General features: G+C 43.6%; 3 protein-coding genes across 8 annotated transcripts in view; all 3 read left to right on the top strand.

The window, feature by feature from the left end:
- Positions 1–11253, top strand: part of LOC102263476 (zinc finger protein 587-like) — a 17236-nt gene extending 5983 nt beyond the window's left edge. The window contains exons 3-4 of one of the 2 annotated variants that reach the window (XM_014536828.1): positions 1547–1742; positions 11060–11253. In XM_014536828.1, the coding sequence (XP_014392314.1) occupies positions 1547–1742; positions 11060–11246 (383 nt within the window). In that variant the 3' untranslated portion in view covers positions 11247–11253. Of the gene's footprint in view, positions 1–1546; positions 2209–11059 lie in introns of those variants that run through there. The other variant, XM_014536827.1, reaches the window with a different exon arrangement.
- Positions 2385–4080, top strand: LOC106723617 (zinc finger protein 239-like). Its single transcript, XM_014536826.1, has one exon. The coding sequence runs from the start codon at positions 2516–2518 to the stop codon at positions 3455–3457; it is 942 nt and encodes a 313-aa protein (XP_014392312.1). The 5' UTR covers positions 2385–2515; the 3' UTR covers positions 3458–4080.
- A 1695-nt stretch (positions 11254–12948) lies between the features above and the next one.
- Positions 12949–19286, top strand: part of LOC102263178 (zinc finger protein 883-like) — a 19204-nt gene continuing 12866 nt past the window's right edge. For 4 of the 5 annotated variants that reach the window (XM_014536809.1, XM_014536807.1, XM_014536811.1 and 1 more), the window contains exons 1-2: positions 12949–13252; positions 14130–14256. In XM_014536809.1, the coding sequence (XP_014392295.1) occupies positions 13076–13252; positions 14130–14256 (304 nt within the window). In that variant the 5' untranslated portion in view covers positions 12949–13075. Of the gene's footprint in view, positions 13253–14129; positions 14257–15086; positions 15122–19286 lie in introns of those variants that run through there. The other variant, XM_014536810.1, reaches the window with a different exon arrangement.

Genomic DNA, 19286 nt, shown 5'->3' with positions numbered 1-19286 from the left:
CCTCGAGGGTCTCACTAGATTTCTTGAGGGTCTCACTAAATTTATCGGCGGTTTCTAGAAAATTCTTGAAAAACCTTATAACCGTGGTTTTGAACTCTATATCTAGTAGTTTGCTTTCCTCCATTTCTGTCATTTGTGACCTGTTTCTTTGTCACTCTATCCACTGAGTAAACCAGCTAGGGCTGACCCTTGCTGTATTTATTTATTTACTTAGTTCGTTAGTTAGTTATTATTAACCCTTGTGTTTGACCTTAGGTATTCTCAAATGTGCTTCCTCACCCATTTTCCTGTCTTCCTTTCTATGCAGTTGTCCTTATTTGCTATTCAGAATTATTGTTTGTCTTCATGGCACTGTTATTCCCATTTCCTGTGGGATGTTTTTCTCATGGATAGCTGTCTACTTACTCTGGGATGGGGAAAGATTCTTTCTCATTCTGCCATCTTGCTGATGTCACTCTCATAGGTCTTTTGTCTGTGATCTCCGTTGTGCTTTGTTGTTCTACCACAGTGCTGACCATCCATCTGTTTAGTTTTTCTTTTAAGATTTGCATCATTTATCCCATGCAGTGGCTCAACTGGGATTTAAGAGGCAGAATTCTTTGTGCATCACAGGAGAAACATGACTTTATCAATGACAGGCTAGACCAGGGGTCCTCAAACTTTTTAAACAGGGGGCCAGTTCACTGTCCCTCAGACCGTTGGACGGCCGGACTATTGTTTAAAAAAAAACTATGAACAAATTCCTATGCACACTGCACATATCTTATTTTGAAGTAAGAAAACAAAACGGGAACAAATACAATATTTGTATTTGCATGTGGCCCGTGGGCTGTGGTTTGAGGACCTCTGTGCTAGACCCTGAGGCAGTCTTGCCTTGGCGAAGGGCTGTCGGGGCAGTTTTCACCCCTGGGCTTTGTTACATTCATAACTAGGAACCCATTTTGTTCAACAGTGTTTTCTTACCATTGCCCACTCCTCACCCAATTCTACTTCTTCTTGCTTAATGTTGACACTTTACAGTTTTAATACTGATCATTCCACTCGGATTGCCAGCCTGTGGATAACCTTAACCTCTCTAAACTTTGCACCTCTACCTCTTTCACACATCTCGCTTTACTGCACTCCAATATTGTTCCATGCCTTCAGGCCTTAGAGTGCACCCATATTATATTGGCGCTGAACATCACATGCTCTAATATGATTGATCATTTATGGTTTTGAACACATTGGAATTATTCTACACAGAGTCATATCGCCAGCATGAAAGTTCCTAAAGGAAGCCATTTGTAGAGTAATAACGAGCAGACATTGCCTCTCTTCTTTTTGTGCCAGCCTATGCTTCTGTCCTCCCTTAGTGAGATTTTCCTCATCCAGTGACCTTTTGGGCCATGTTATATATAACAGCCATTTCCTGAGAGTCTGACTCCCTTGTCTTGAAAATCATTGTAGGGAATCGTGTCCAGTCATGACAGATAAACATGTGTGTTGAAGATATTCTGTTTTTATCAGGTCAACATGCACTTCACCTACATTTCCTTTTGTTCAGGTTGCTGCTGTGGAGAAGAGAATGTGGAGGTCCTGACTGAACAAAAGGTTTCTGGAAGATTGTCACAGGCAAGGAATCCAAATTTACCCTTGTCTTCCCAGAAGAGCCACCCCTGTGAGCGTTGTGGGCTAGTCCTGGGAAACATTTTCCACGTTATGAAACTCCAGGGAACACAACACAGACAAATACTGTTGAGGTGTGGGGCATGTGCAAAAAGATTTTCTTTGTGTGCAAAATTTCACCAGCAGCTTGTGAGAGAGAAGAATTTCATTAGAGGTGTGGAAAGGCTGTCACTTGCAAACAGCTGGAAGTTCAATGTTTCCCAGAATCATTTCACATGCAGGGATGTTGGGCAGGTTGTCCTTACTGGGTCAGGACATGTCCACCTAAAGGCTACTCATACTCAGACCAGGGACAGTCCAAATGCTATTTTGATGCGTGGACTGGCGTTTCAAAGGAGAAAAAATTATTTCAGCAGAAAAGAATGTAAGAAAGACATTAGTTGCTCCCACACGTTTATTCAGCGAAAAGGTGTCCATCTTGGAAGTGGTTGTTGTGTGTGCTCTTAATGTGGTAAATATATTACCAAATTTTCTGGTTCTCATTTTCAACAGAGAGGTCACACTGGAGAAAAGCATTATAAATGCTGTGAATGTGGGAAATCTTTTACAAGTAGCCATGCTCTACAATATCATCAGAGAGTTCACACTGGAGAAAAGACCTATCAATGCAGTGAATGTGGGAAAGCTTTTACCGCTAAGACCCACCTTCATCGACATCTGAGACTTCATTTGGGAGAAAAGCTTTATAAATGCAGTGAATGTGGAAAAACTTTTATGCAGAGCACTGGCCTTCGTGATCATCAGGTAGTTCATACAGGAGAAAAGCCTTTTCAGTGCAGTGAATGTGGGAAATCTTTTACCCGTAGCACTGCACCTTCGTTTTCATCAGAGAGTTCATACAGGAGAAATGCCTTATAAATGCACTGTATGTGGGAAATCTTTTAAAACGAGCAATGGTCTCCAGTATCATCAGAGAGTACACACTGGAGAAAAGCCTTATCAATGCAGTGAATGTGGAAAATCTTTTACCTCTAAGACCATCCTTTGTCAACATCAGAGAATTCATTCGGGAGAAAAGCCTTACAAATGCAGTGAATGTGGGAAGTCTTTTATCCAGAGCACTGAACTTCGTTATCATCACAGACTTCATACAGGAGAAAAGCCTTATAAATGCAGAGAATGTGGGAAATCTTTTACCCATAGCTCCACTCTTTATTATCATCACAGACTTCATACAGGGGAAAAGCCTCATAAATGCAGTGAATGTGGAAAATCTTTTACACGTAGCAGTTCTCTCCAATATCATCAGAGTGTTCACACTGGAGAAAAGCCTTATAAATGCAGTGAATGTGGGAAATCTTTTTTCGCTAAGACCGACCTTCATCATCATCAGAGAGTTCATACTGGAGAAAAGCCTTATAAATGCAGTGAATGTGGAAAATCATTTAAAAGTAGAAAAGGACTCCAATATCATCAGAGAGTTCACACTGGAGAAAAGCCTTATCAATGCAGTGAATGTCAAAAATCTTTTACCACTAAGACCGTCCTTCATCGTCATCAGAGAGTTCATACGGGAGAAAAACCTTATAAATGCAGTGAATGTGGAAAATCTTTTACAAGTTGCAATGGTCTCCAATATCATCGGAGTGTTCACACTGGGGAAAAGCCTTATCAATGTAGTGAATGTGGGAAATCTTTTACCCAGAGCACTGCCCTTCATTATCATCAGAGACTTCATACAGGAGAAAAGCCTTATAAATGCAGTGAATGTGGAAAATCTTTTACAAGGAGCAGTGGTCTTCAATATCATCAGAGAGTTCACACTGGAGAAAAACATGAGTGCAATTAATATGAGGTATCTCTCTGCCAAATTTCTAAATTCGCTCTGCACATGAGTCCAAATGTGAGAAATTTCTTAGATGTGTAGGAAATGTAGTTTCTTAGTTAGGACTTAACATTAGTACAAGAAAATTTGTGAGTCCTCATTTTTCTGAATTTTATCTGATACATTTAATCACCTACATTATGTAAAGTTCCCATAAGTGTTCTTGTTGTGTTTGTTTTTATGTTGGAACACGGTGTAATTATGTTGCATGTTCTAACATACAGAGATGTCCTGCCAGATCTATGTCACTGCATATTTCTGTTGTAGAAGGTATTTCATCTGAACCACCTATAAGGTCCCTACAAATGCCATCAATCACCATCCTCATGTGCCCGGGGAAGCTAACTCTGTTGTCTTTTTTGTTGAAGAAAATGAGGAATACCTGAGCCCATTGTTCTTTCTTTTTTCCCTGTCATGCATTGCCACATGGGACTCATTACTGTTGGCCCCAGTAAACATAATATTGCAGAGGGAATGCTTTCCGTGCAGGCCAGTGATCAATTTATTGAGTGCCTGAGTCATCAGTGGAAGAACTGCCAGTCTCATATCTCTTTGGTTTGTACAATAATGAACGCTTTTCCCTAAGACTTCTTTAATATTGGGTGTTTTATTTACTGTGTGGGTTAGCTTTAAGGAGATCGGAGCTCTCCAAGCATGATGAGGTGAACAACTTTTATGGGGTCTCAAACATTTTTGCCCTTGGGGCAACAGTACGGTGCAGGATTAGCTCAGCAGTTTTTGGCAAATTTACACTGCTGATATTTTCCTTTTGGCAAATTTACACTGCTGCCCATATTTTCCTAGGAAATACTCTGGACTCTCTAATCCTCATGTGATGTCTGGATGCTTTGAGACACAGAGATCACTCCAAAGAGGGGGTAGCTGTGACAACCTCAAGTATGTCTGGGAGCATAAATTTTTTTCTTGTTTGCAAGGAATGCCAATACATGTGAAGGGTATGTCTTGCCCAGGTCTTGCAGAGGGCCACGTGCCCTAATGCCTACAATTTCACAGGTGATGGTCACTGGTTTGAGGACAATGGCATTCAGGGGAAACCCTTTCACTACAGAAACGCTGACCTAATTATTGTTGGACGAGACTGCAGCCCATTAGATGGAATGGTCCTCACCTAACTGTGTATCCAGGAATTATTTTGGGGAAAAGACTACAAGAGCTGTGTGTACACAGATCGGAAGGACCCCAGGCATGTTTATCTTTTGTGGAGCAGTCATTGTCATTGATTATAATCGAGATGTTTTGTGGCTCTTGTAGCTTCTCAGATGTTCCCATCCGAGAGCCATTGGTGCTCAGGCAGTAAAACAAAGACGGAAGCAAAGGCTGTCTATAGTCCAAGGATGTGGCTTTTGTGGGTTTGGGTGAAAGTTCTTCATTGTTTGTTATATTTTCTCTACTGACATGAGACCCTCACCCAGAGGGCATATGAATGTGGAATGAATATAGAGTTGTGAAACCTGTTCTTCTAAAGTAGATGAACGTACATTTGTTTTATCTTGAACCATTTTTAACAGCTGTAATGAGTAAATTACATGTGTTAAGTATAGTGTTTCATAAATCTTGACATGTGCATTAAACTGAAACTATCATTATAGTCATAATGCTGACTATATGTTTTACTGTGTAATTGCTTCATGACCTATTTTAACCTGTCCCTTTTCTTCAAAGCTTTCCTAGTTTCCGTGGATTTACATTCCATTTTCATAGAGAACTTTATTTTTTAAGTATTTTTTGCTTTAATTGATTTTTCATATACTTGTGGATTTATTCATAACTCAACTTTTTTTCTGATAGATATTCTTTTTTAAAAATAATATATTTTATTGAGGAAACTTTCCAGTACACTTGGTGTAAGGTGGAGGAGCAGCTGCTGCCTCAGCTGCGTGCAGCAACACCCTCTTTCCAGCTCCTCCACACCTGCCTCAGCCTGCTCACCGGCTGTCAAATATGATGAAAGCAACCACTTACTATGCTGTTTTGGGGGTCAAACCCAGTGCCACCCAGGAAGAGCTGAAAAAGGCTTATAGGAAGCTGGCCTTGAAGTACCACCTTGATAAGAATTCAAATGAAGGGAGAGAAGTTTAAACAGATTTCTCAAGCTTACGAAGTGCCCTCTGATTCTGCTTCCTGAGTGTGTCCCTTATGTATGAGAGGAATTGAAGTCTGCCTTTTTTTGGGTTGGGCTGCAGAAGCACAAGAGTTTCTCTTTGTGCCTGGGGCCTGGAGGGAGGAATTATAGCCTCAAGAGAAAAAATGGCTGCCCAAGTCCCGGGCTCAGGGGTGACTCAGCACTCAATTTGCTGCCACCTCTCCTGGCCCTCCTTCTCTCCCCAGCCTCTCCCCAGATTCCACTCGTCCGCACCTTCTCCCGCTCTTCACGGGTGAGTGTCTGTATCCGAATTGTCCTATGAACAGGGTTCAGTGAACACAAACGCCGGCCGCAGAAACGGGGACGTCTGAGTCTCTGTAAGCTCCTCTCTTACCTGCACTGCATGGTCTGGTCAGCGCTTCAGGCTGCCCCTTTTAGGCTCAGTCCTCCGTAATTATGGAACCCAGATCTCAAATACCCGAGCGCCAACAGTCCCGCGGATCTCCTTTCCACAGTCAGGGGCTGTGCTTGTCCCAAGAGACGCGGCTGTGTGCCAAGCCGTCTCCCTCTGACCCTCTGAGCTCAGAGGTCTGGCAAACTTTCCTGCCCAGATCCCTGGTTTTTACCTTTCAGGAGGAACTCTGCCCTTCCCGGCTGCAAACTGTCTCACCAGCTGAGTATACTTTGCCAAATTGGGGTGGGTGTTATTAGTTTCAGCTGCTCACTCCTTTGCTCCGGGACAAGACCTGGGTTGCATCTGCCTATGCTGCCGCCATCTTGTCTCTCTTGGGCAGGTGTTTTAGAGCCCCGAAGCCAATTCAGCGGGAAATGGGGGGCAGTGATCAGACTCCCTATGCCCTGGATCCAGGCATCCTAGATTTGAATTTCAGATTTTCTATTATCACTGGGACTTACAATGACATAACCCATTCTGCCAGGTCTAAGTCAGTTTCCTCCTGTGAAAAACAAGTATGAGGTATGTCCCCATGCCAGGGATATTGGAGAAGGTCCAGTGGTAAGGTGTCCACTTGTGTAACGCAGCTGTGCCTGCAGCCTGCCTTGGCTCCAGCAACTTCAGCCACTCCCTGCAGAGACCTTCCCAGGCAGGCACTCCTCACTCCCCGATGCCCACAAGCACCTTTGTCTTGGGTGCATTTTAGTGAGAAATGGGACCTATAAGAAGCCGCTGACTCTGCTGCTGGGAGGCAGGTGCTGTGCCACTCAGGTCTCATTGTGGTGCGGCCCATATCAAATTGCTGAAAAAGTTCAGGGTCAGAGAAATGAAGTCAGCTCCCCAAGTTTACACCACAGACAAGTGTCAGATTCAAGGAGCTGGATTTTAACTATTATTTTCTCCAGCGTCAGACACAGTGTGTACCTCAGATGTGCAGCCCTCACTGGAGCAGGTACAGTCTGAGGACCCGGGTGGCTCAGCTGCAGCTCCTGTTTCCATGGTTGCAGTTATGCGATTCCTCCCATTCCCTTTACATCTCAGAGCACTTGCCCTTGGCCTCCCCGTGTTCAGGGGAACGCCATCATTTCTCAGCTGCAGTGGTTTCTCCAGGGAAACTTCTTTCAGAGTGAACTGCTGTTTGTCTGCCTCCCCTTTGATCCCAGCACAGAATATGACCCTCAGGAGACCTCGGTAATTAGGGCTGGGTCTCTGCACTTGTGCCCACACGTTGGGTGTCATGCTGCCATTCTATTTACTGGGGTGAATTTCATGCTTCAGTTTGACCCTTCATATGTGACACTGACACTCACCCTTCAGGAGAGCATATGCTTTGATATGAATTTTGCGACCTAATATTCAGAAGTGATGCTGGAGTCCTACATGACCCTGGTCTCAGTGGATGGGTGCTCACCTCTTATTCATGCATAGGACCCACTGCCCATGTGATTCTGTCCTCTATATCCCTACTGGCTGAGTGAGACAATGGCTCTCACCATGCTTTCCCTGCAGCCCGGTCATGTTCTGGACCTCTGTCCTCCTTCCCAGTCTCCTGTGTCTGCACCCTGGGTCATTGGGTTGGAACAGGGTCCTTTTGAGTACAAGCCCTCACCGCAGTGCACAGCACCCTGGGCCACAACTAAGGTACTTACTGTGCTTTTCCTGACAATCTGCCCGAACTGAGTCTCCACACATAACATTTTTTGATTTTAGGTTAAGTTGGCTTTTCAGATGATGGTGTTTGCCATTTCGGCCTCTTATTCGTTTTTGAGTCATTTCCATATACTAAGCATGTCCAGTTCAAAGGCTAACACGAGCCATATAAACAAAGTTTAAGTTTCTGTGTGCCACAAAAAAAAAAGCTTAAATTTTCATAGAAATGTAGGTTTATCTCGATAGGTTGAATACAAAGGGCTGATATAAATGAGTGATCATTAATGAATATTCGTTGTTGGCCCCCTGCAGCCTGGGGGCCCCACTTTGACATGCTTGGTGTATACAGTAGGTGTACATGTTAATAAGTTTTTTATTGTTTTCCCCTGTTAATCTGTGTTTTTTAATTTTTAAAAAACTATATTTCTATTGATCCCAGAGAGAGAGACACGGAAACATCAATGATGAGAGAGAATCATTGCTGGACTGCCTCCTGTGTGCCCCACAATGGGGATCAAGCCTGAAACCCGGGCATTTGCCCCTGACCAGAATTGAACCAGGAACCCTTCAGTCCACAGGTCGACACTCTGTCCACTAAGCCAAATCAGCTAAGGCTAGCCATTTAATTTTTTTTTTATGTTCCAATAAAACTTTATTAACAAAAGCAGTCCAGCTGACTTTGACCCCAGGCTGTAGTGTGCCAATTTTCACTATAATACAAAACACCATGAATTCAAATTCCGAAATCCCAGACAAAATGAATTTTAAATGAACAAGGTTTGGTTTACACAGTAAAGAAAAAGAAATGTCCAATTCAGCTGGAGATCAATATTGCCTCATTTGGGGGAAACAAACAAAATTCACTGACGGAGACAGAAATGATGTAAAAAAAAATAAGAAAACGGTTTTGTCTCTGGAAACAATTCTTATACTGTTATGGGAAAAAAACCACTTACATTTAACTCTATTATCCACAGTAATGTTACAAATAAGAGGTCAAAGGTGACAAACAAACAGAAAGTCCTCCTGACATCAGATATGCCTTTCTTTTCCCTTCCTTCATAGGACTCGATCCTGGCCATGAGCTGTGCAGGGTTGATGGAATGGACATCGCGCAGAGAAGTGCGAGAGCTCTGGCTCCCTGTCAGAGCGTTCTCCATGTCTGCTGGCAGGGAGTTCATCCTGGAGGGGAGTTACAGGAGCCTTTTTCCAACTTCACCATCCCTAGAGAGAAGAGGCCTCATGGGGTGGTTCCGGGCCTGCTGCCCCAGGCTGGCCCAGGGACCACTACTCCTTGGTCGCGCCCGTGGGGGGCCTGGAGAGCAGAGGGGCGGGCCCACTGCCTGCCCTATCCATTTAATTTGTAGACTAACCAAAGAACCTAGAAAAGAAGGGAAAATTATTTTGCCTCTACAATGTCATTTCCCTCAGCTTCTTTCACAATCACTCCCTTAACTCAACAAATTAAAGGAATACTGTTAAGTTTTGGGCGGTCATACAGCCTGTGAAAGAATTCACAACAAAAAGCAATGCAGAGAGGAAGTTTATTTTACTTTCCAAGAGTGGAAAAGGCCAAGTATTGCTAGTCAATTCAGGGCAGGGAAGAAATGGCTTCTGCTTTTCAGCAGTGCCTGTTACTAAGGGACAAAGAATGGAGTGGCCTTGGGCTGAGCTGAAGTTGTGTAGATAAGAGGAGCTGTCCTTAAAAGTTATAGTTTGGTTTCCAGGAGATAGTCTGGCAGATGTTCTAGGGAGGAGTCTTATTAGTTTCTTCCCCAGCCTATAAAATATGACTAGAGAAAAAGTTATGAAGAGTTCAAAAGAGGCTTGTTTGAAGGAGTGAAGGGGAGGAAACTTTCTACTAATTAGAGACTCCTTGGTGTGAGTTATCCCTGAGGTGTAACAACAGCAGGAAAGAGGGGTATGTAAGGATTTAGCCTTAAAAGTAGCTTATCTTGTTCTGCAGTTTGAACAGAGGAGCTCTTTGAATTAGAGGAGCCAGTAATTTTGGGGTTTAATTAGCAAGTGCTTCTCATAAATTGTGGAAGGTCACTGAAAAGAAACAAAAAGACCTTCTTCTTGTCCTTACAAATACCTCGACGACTTTTAGAACCTAAGGCTTTATTGACCTGAAGAGTGAATACTTCTAGGAGACCAAATAAAGGGACACCAGCAGAACTGGGGGCATTATGTTCAGGGAGATGTCAGGAATGGGTCCCAAAGGAAATACACGACTCAGTGATTTTTCTCGTGACCCCATAGGTTTTAAGACTACAGTATGGACAAAAATGATGGTATAGTAAATATAGCAAGCTCAGGTAGCCTGGCATCGCATGGTAAATCCTACAAACTCAGGCCAAAGGTAATCAACTAGGTTGGTTTGAAGTTAAAACTTTTTAAAAAAATATATTTTATTGATTTTTTACAGAGAGGAAGGGAGAGGGATAGAGAGTTAGAAACATCGATGAGAGAGAAACATCGATCAGCTGCCTCCTGCACACTCCCCACTGGGGATGTACCCACAACCAAGGTACATGCCCCTGACCAGAATCGAACCTGGGACCCTTGAGTCCGCAGGCCGATGCTCTGTCCACTGAGCCAAATTGGTTAGGGCAAAACTTTTTAAGTAAAAGCAAGTCACAGGGGTCGTTATGACCTAGCCTCATTTTTTTGTTGTTTCGTTTCTTTGCAAAGGTCAATCTTTAGCTTATTGAGCATGTATATTGTCTTTTTGCATCTAGAATACATATCTTTGGATTTCCAGGGAAATTTCCTTTTTTAAAATATTTTATTGATTTTTTACAGTGAGGAAGGGAGAGGGATAGAGAGCTAGAAACATCGATGAGAGAGAAACATCGATCAGCTGCCTCCTGCACACCCCCTACTGGGGATGTGCCCGCAACCAAGGTACATGCCCCTGACCAGAATCGAACCTGGGACCCTTCAGTCCGCAGGCCAACGCTCTATCCACTGAGCCAAACCGGTTAGGGCGAAATTTCCTTTTTTACAGACTCTTAAGGGCACAATCTCCAAACACAGAAGACCTCAGGTCCGCAATTATTATTGTTGTTGTGTCAAATATTATGTGTTAACTGTTGGAGAACATTTTAAAACTAAGTTTTTGTCTATTTTTTTGTTACTTTTTATTTAATACTAGAGATTTCCCTCCTCATTCCCCCCACTCTAATTTAACACCAGTGAATTTCATGTAACCCCCATATGTCTTCTTTTTTGAGTATAATGTATAAAAAAGCTGCAAAAGTGTCATTCTCCTGACCATTATTCAACCTGTTGTTATTTTGCTTCCTGGCAAATGTCGCCGACTTGGGTCATATAAACTTAGAAAATGTCTCCACAGATTTGGACATTTCTTACAACAACACCAGAAGCAATTGACTCATGTGAAGCAGGAGAACATTACATGGAGGGGTATCAGCATTTCCAGGGACTCAACTGACGGAAGACAGATTTATAAACACAAATGTAGTACAGACCCAGAACCCAGCAAGCTAGAGCTTTCCCCTTGCTTCCAGGGAACAGAATAAAATGCTCGAGGCTCAGGTGACTTTGTTTCTATTGTGTGTCTGCCTGTGTTTTTAATCCTTACCTGAGGACGTTTCTTTTTTTTTTTCTTAAATATATTTTACTGATTTTTTACAGAGAGGAAAAGAGAGGGTTAGAGAGTTAGAAACATCAATGAGAGAAAAAAAATTGATCAGCTGCCCCCTGCACACTCCCCACTGGGGATGTGCCCGCAACCAAGGTACATGCCCTTGACCGGAATCGAACCTGGGACCCTTGAGTCCGCAGGCCGACGCTCTATCCACTGAGCCAAACCGGTTAGGACAGAGGACATTTCTTTTTACCCTTCCCCACTTTCCCTCTAATATTCTGCAGTAATTCCATGCTTCCATGTCTCTGAATCCACTCCATCAGTTTTTTGTTAATTAGATTCGAAATATGAGTGAGATCAAGTGATACTGTCTTCTCTGACTGACTTATTTCACTTAGCGTGATGCTCTCTAGGTCCCTGTGTGAAAGGGTAAAAGAGTCTTCATTTTTACTGCTGCATAGTATTCCATGGTATAAATGTACCACAGTTTTTTACCCACTCATCTACTGATGGGTACCTGGGCTAGTTTCCAGATCTTTGCTATTGTAAATTGTGCTGCTAGGAACAGAGGGGTGCATAAATTCTATCTGATTGTTTCAAGTTTCTTAGGATATATTCCTAGGAGTAGTATCACTGAATTAAATGGCAGTTCCATATTAAAATTTTTGCAAAAACTGCAAACTGATTTCCATAATGGCAGTACCAGTTTGCATTCTTACATGGGGTGTACTAGGGTTCCCTTTTTTCAACATCCTCCCCAGAACTTGTCCTTGGTTGATTTTTTGATGACAGCCATTCTGACAGTTGTGAGGTGGTCTCTAATTGTTGCTTTAATTCGCATCTCTCTGATGATCAGTCACTTTGAGCATTTTTTCACAGGTTTCTTGGCCATCTTATCCACACTGCAGCCCAGGCAGAGCGGACACTTTTTAAAATATATATATATTTTTTTATTGATTTCAGAGAGGAATGGAGAGGGAGAGAGAGATAGAAACATCAATGATGAGAGGGAATCATTGATTGGCTGCCTCCTGCATGCCCCACACTGGGGATCGAGCCTGCAACCCAGGCATGAGCCCTTGACCAGAAGCGTACCAGGGACCCTTCCGTCCACAGGCTGACACTCTATCTACTGAGCCAAACTGGCTAGGGCTAGAGCTGACACTTTGGATGGCATTAGAAGCAGATGCTCTTAAGTATGAGTGTCTATTTTGTGACATCAACTTTGTATAATGAATTCAATGGAGGCAGGTTAGATCGAGTTAGAGAATTGAGCCACCTCCCTCAGCTACATATGGCCTGAAGGAGACACATGCCAAATGTCCTGAAGAAAAAACAATGCCTCCCATTCAGAAAGAGCAAGTTCTGAAGAAAGATATGCAAAACCAGCCATGCAAGTGGTGGAGAAACAAACTTTCCCCTGATATCACCTCCACTGAAGGCTCTTGAGGACCCCTAGTGTACTTGGTGTGTAATTGGGTTCCATGACCCTAAATCAAGTCCTGGAGTCAACTGAGAAATATGGCACCCTGCCCTTGAAGCGAAAAAACTACAATACCCACAAGGCCGAGCGTGGAATGCCATCAAGCTGAGCCAATGGGGGCTCAGAGAAGGCATTTCCGTTTGGCCGCTTCTGTAGGGCGGGACCGGTAGTCCTCCTGGCGGATTTTGTCTTTTCAGGTTTTCCTCTCAGGCGGTCGGGAGTTCTTGGGCTCAGTCCCGTGGAGAAGGGCAAAGAGTGGTGCTCCGGCCTCACAGCCAATGGTCGGAGCCGCCAGTGGTGCTCACAGCGCACATGTAGGATTGAAGCTCCGAGTCGCCACACGGACCCACGCCAGGGCCGGGACGGGGACCGCCATTCCCGCAGCGGCTTCTACTCCCGCCCGGCTCAGCCCACAGAGGGCAATGGCGGCGCCCCCGCTGCGGAGCTTCGCTGAGGTGAGTCCTGTCTCCCGGGGCCCCCATCGCCTCCTCACACAGACCCCACAGCCTGGGGAGGCCGCCTGTCCCGTCCTGCAGCTCAGTCCCGCGTGGAGGACCGTGAGGAAGGTGGAGGGGAGAGAGGAGTGTTGTGGCTTCTGAGGACACAGCAAGTGTAGGGCAGAGAGGACAGGGGTGACTTGCATCTGAAGGTCCCTGAGGATGTGGCTGTGAGTATTGACGGAAAGATCAGAGGCTGCAGGGAGGACGGCACAGCCTCATTCGGGGCTTTCCCGGCTGTGGGGTCCATCAGGGGCCTGGGGTGGTCCTGGATCCGGCTGGACTACAAGCTCTCTACACGCCATATGCCAAGTTCATGGGTGAGTCCAGCGAGATCCAGTGGCATTGAAGCAGGAAGGGGGCAGAGCTGAGGGAGTGAACCTGGGGTCTGAACATGGGAAGGGGATAAACATTACCCAGTGGTGAGCACATCTGGAGGAAGTGTGAGCTGATGCTCCCGGGTCCTGCTGTGGGGACTTAAAGGCGAAGCATGAACCCACACTTGGCTTTGTCTTGGAGGCAGGATCTAGGAGACAGCAGTGGTGTTGCTTGTCAGGAAGGCTGGGGCCCTGCAGGCATCGCCCAGACCTTAAATGGCTTTGCTCTCCACCCTCCCCTCCCCCAATCCTTCCCACCCAACCCACCTGCTCTGCTGAGGGCCATCACAATGAGTAATGGGATTGTGATGAGAGAGCAGCCTGCACTGGCATTAGGGCCTGGTGTCTACAGTAACCAGGGGCCCTAGAGGAGGTTGAGGGGAGGGAAGATGTGTAAGCTGTAGGATTACTGATTCTCAGAAAGGCAGGTCTGCTTACAATTGTCTCCATTCTGACAGGTCGGTGTGACCTTTGAGGACATTGCCCTGTACTTCTCCAGGGAGGAATGGAGCCTCCTTGATGAGGGTCAGAGACAGCTGTACCTGAATGTGATGCTGGAGAACTTTGAACTTCTATCCTCCCTGGGTAAGACCCTCACTCTCACCAGTGACCTGGACTTGGCTTTGAGGTTTCCCAGGCCCCATCCCCCACGGTGTGCTCTGTCCTCCCAGGTAGACTGTGGTACTGCTTGATCTTTCCAGTTTCCTGGGTAGTTGCTGTCCTGGGGAGGGTTGGTCTGCTTCTGCTGCTCCCTTCTATTCCTGAAGTCCCAATACTCCCCGCTCCACTAAATTCACAGGGAAGGACTTGTGGTTGGTAGTATTGCAGGAAGCTTAAAGGATTCCACCTTGATGAGTAAGAAAAGCATTTTTTTTAATTATTTTTTTTTTATTGCTTAAAGTATTACAAAGAGTATTACATATGTCTGTTTTTTTTCCCCGCCCTTGACAATCCCTTGGACTCCTCTACCCCTCAGTGTCTTATGTCCATTGGTTATGCTTATAAGAAAAGCATTTTCTATATTCCTGTTGGTCACGTGTATATATTTTTTAAAAATTGTCTCCACATCCTTATCATGTTTATTAACTGTATTTTTTATTAGAGTGTTTTGAATACCTTGTAGATTTTATATATTAATTGCTTATGACAGACAGGAACACATATTTTTGCATGTGCTTAGTAGATATTTGCAGATATTGCTCCCCACACACACTTTTCTACAAAGTCCATGTTTTTGGCAACCCTGTGTTCAGCAGGTCTAGTGCCACCATGTTTCTAGCAAGCTCAGATGCTTGGTCCCAGTGCTTAGCAATTAAATATTGTAAATGAAGTTATATAGACTTTGCTTTTGAGGCAGTCACCGCATTGGTATTAGCCTGCAGTGTAGTATTAACATACCTTCATTATTACCGGAGAACTCCAACTATTTGTGTGAATTTCTGTCTATATCACAATATTCGCTTTATTGTGCTGATCATAGCCGAATCCACAATATCTTCAAGGGATTCCTTCATATGTTTTGCAAGTGTTTTCTTCTGTTCTCTAGATTGCCTTTCATTTTCACTTTGTTTATTGCTGTTGTGCAGTGAAGACGGTATTTTTCTTTATTTGTTGCAGTGTCGACTGTTTCTTTTTTCTATTTTGTGTGGTGGTTGGTGTCACATTCAGAAACTCCTGTCCAAAACAAACCTCCAAAACTTCTTCTCTAGGTTGTCCTGAGGAGTTTTAAGTTTTAGCGTTGACGTTCATTTCTGTCCTGCAGGTTCAGTTAAATTTTCAGTGGTGTCCAGTTTTTTTGTTTTACATGTGAGTGTCGATTTACACCAGCACCATTCATTGATGAAACTATCTTTCCCTTCTTCTGTGGCTACTGCTTTGTCAAAGATTACTTAAAAGTATGTGCCTGGGCTTATTTCTCTGTGTTTTTTGTTCTGTTCTGTTGATGAATGTGTCTGTGTTTCTAGAGCAACACACCGTTTGTTTGCTTTCTCTTTGTAATAAATTGAAGTCAGAAAGTGTGATGCCACCATCTTTCTTCTTGCTCAAGATTACTTTGTTGCCCTATCCGGTTTGGGTCAGTGGATAGAGCATCCGCCGCGGACTCAAGGGGCCCAGATTCGATTCTGGTCAAGGGCAGGTACCTTGGTTGCTGGCACATCCCCATTATGGAGTGTTCAGCAGGCAGCTAATCGATGTTTTTCTCTCATTGATGTTTCTAACTCTCTATCCCTTTCCCTTCCTCTCTGTGAAAAATCAATAAAATATATTTTTTTAAAAAGATTGCTTTTGTTAATGGAGGTCTTTTGATTTCATTTCCAGATTTTCTATTCATTTCTTTGTAAAATATCATTGGAGTTATTGGGTTTGCATTTAATCTGTAGTTTGCCTTGTGCACTATAGCTATCTCCACCATATTTCATTTTCAGATCCATGAACACAGGTTGTCTTTCAACTTATTTGTGTTTTCTTTCATTCCTTTCATCACTGTCTTATAGTACTCACTGTAGAGATGTTTCACATTTTGGTTGAATTTATTCCTTTGGGTATTATTGTTTTTGATTCTTTTGTAAATTTCATTATATTCTTCATTATTCCATCAAAGAATTTATTATTAGGTTGTAGAAATGGAGCTAATGGTTGTATGTTTATTTTGCATCCTGTAACTTTTCTGAATTTAATTCTTTATTCTTCTTTCATCTTCACCCGAATAGTGAGGATATTTTTTCCACTGATTGTTTTTTTTTTTTTTCTAGAGAGAGAGTGGGAGACAGACAGAGAGAGAGAAAGAGAAACATCGATTGGCTGCCTCCCACATGTGCCTCTACTATGAGTGGGGATCGGACCTGCAACCCAGGTATCTACCCTTGACTGGGAATTGAACCATAGCCCTCCATTGCACAAGCCAGCACTGTCATCAGTGATGCACAGTCGCTAGGGATATTTATTTATTCTTGGATTTATTTATTTATTTAAATATATGTATTTTTTATTTCCTAGAGCAGTGGTCAGCAAACTCATTAGTCAACAGAGCCAAATATCAACAGTGCTTCTTCAAAATAGACTCACCCAAGTCGAAAACCGACTTCTGGCATGGGTCACGAAGTTTCAATCGCACTGTACCTGCACGTGGTATTGTGGAAGGGCCACACTCAAGGGGCCAAAGAGCCCCATGTGGCTCGTAAGCCGCAGTTTGCTGACCACGGACCTAGAGGAAGAAAGGAGAGAGAGAAAAACATCAGTGATGAGAGGGAGAGAGTCATTGATCAGCTGCCTCCTGCACGACCCCCACTGGTGATTGAGCTCGCAACCAGTGTAGGTGTCCTAACAAGGACTCGAATTGTGACCTCCTAGTTCATGAATCAGTGCTCAATCAGTGACACATACCGGGCAGCATTTATTTATTGATTGCAGCGCCAGAAAGGGAGACAGAGAAAGGAAGAGAGTGAAGCATTGATGTGCTGTTCTACCCATCTATGCATTCATTGGTTGTCCCCTACAAGTGCCCTGATGGGGGATCAAACCTACAACCTTTGGTCATCAGGGCCACACATTGAAAAACTGAGCCACCTGGACAGGATTCTGAATTTGTTTGTTAATTTCAGGAGCTCATAGTGGGATCTTGACAAATTTCTCTATGGAGGGTCATGTCATCTCCTAACATCAGCATCTCTTATGATGCTTTGTGCTTCATAATGACAGGTGTAATGTCTCATCTTTCCTTTTTTTTTTTACTTATTTGAAGCTTGGTTTTGTTTTGTTTTTCCTTTAGTGTAGCTAAAGGCTTGCACATTTTCATATATCTTTAAAAAATATACCTTTTAGGTATTCCTTTCTTTTGTCTTGTCTTCCTTTTATTTATGTTTGTTCTAATATTTATGGTTTCTTTCCTTTGAAACCTTTGGGTTTACTTTCCTGTTGTGTTTCTAGTTTCCTGAGGTGTCATGTTAGGTTCTTTGAGATCTTTTGTGACAATGGAGACATTTATCTCTATAAAATTTCTCCTCATAATTACATTTTCTGAATGTTATACATAAGCTTTGGTAGGTTGTCTTGTTATTTACTTTGCCTCTAGACTTTTTTGAGATCTCTGTTTTCTTTTTGGCTACCCTGAAATTCTTATGTATTTTTTTATTATTCCTTTTACATAGAGAGGAAGGGAAATGGGGAGAGAGAGAGAGAGAGAGATAGATATGGGGGAGAAATATCACTAGGCTGCCTTCTGCAAACATGCAAACTGGAAGTGGATATGGAACCCACATTCTGATATGTGCCCTAACCGGGAATTGAATCCTCAACCTTTGGATACACAGGACGATGCACCAACCATCTTAGCCACACTGGCCAGGGCATTCTGTGGTTTTTAAAAACAAAAATTTCCAGTTTTTTGGAGAACAGGTCGCTAGGATCAATGAGAAGAGAAGCACAGTGGCTGATAGTGGTAACGCTGACCCTGAATTTTTATTTTCTTAAAATATGTTTTTATTGATTTCAGAGAGGAAGGTAGAGGGAGAAAGAGATAGAAACATCAATGATGAGAGAGAATCATTGATTGTCTGCCTCCTGCACGCCCCCCAGCAGGGACCGAGCCTGCAACCCCCTACTAGGTACTGAACCCACAGGAACAGCGGTTCTCAACCTGTGGGTCGTGACTCCTTTGGGGGTCTAAGGACCCTTTCACAGGGGTCGCCTAAGACCATCGGAAAACACATATATAATTCCATATTGCTTTTGTTATGCTTTAATTATGTTCAATTTGTAACAATGAAAATACATTCTGCATGTCAGATATTTATATTACGATTCATAACAGTAGCAAAATTACAGTTATGAAATAGCAACGAAAATAATTTTATGGTTGGGTGTCACCACAATATGAGGAACTGTATTAAAGAGTCGTGGCATTAGGAAGGTTAAAAACCACTGCAGAAGAAACTGAGTATGTACCCTTGACTGGAATGTAACCTGGGAACTTTCATTCGCAGGGTGACACTCTATCCACTGAGCAAACCAGCAAAGGATGACCCTTCCTTCCTTCCTTCCTTCCTTCCTTCCTTCCTTCCTTCCTTCCTTTTTTTAGTTAGTTACTTAGTTATTATTAACCCATGTTTTTGACTTTAGGGATCTTCAAATGTGTTTGCTCACCTAGTTAGTTTCCTGTCATCCTTTCTATACAGTTATCTTTATTTGGTATTCAGTATTACTGTTTGTGTTCATGGTACTTTTATTCCCATTTCCTATGGGATTTTATTGAATGGACTAGTAGCCCGATGCACAAAAATTTGTACACTCGGGGTGGGGGGGAGGTCTCTCAGTCCGGCCTGTGCCCTCTTGCAGTCTGGGACCCTTCGGGGGATGACCACTTGCTGGATTAGGCCTACTCCCCGGGGGATTGGGCCTAAGATGACAATCAGACATCCCTCTGGCAGTCTGGCAACCCTCGGGGGATGTCCATTTGCCAGTGGAGAGAGGAGTCAGACATCCTTAGCGCTGCTGAGGAGGCAGGAGAGGCTCCCACCACCACCGCTGTACTGGCAGCCATCAGCCTGGCTTGTGGCTGAACAGAACTCCCCATGTGAGAGCTCACTGAACCACCAGAGGGCAGCTCCTGCATTGAG

This window comes from Myotis brandtii, unplaced genomic scaffold, assembly GCF_000412655.1.
Source record: "Myotis brandtii unplaced genomic scaffold, ASM41265v1 scaffold1656, whole genome shotgun sequence".
NCBI lineage: Eukaryota > Metazoa > Chordata > Mammalia > Chiroptera > Vespertilionidae > Myotis > Myotis brandtii.
This window is presented reverse-complemented; position numbering and strand designations above follow the sequence as displayed.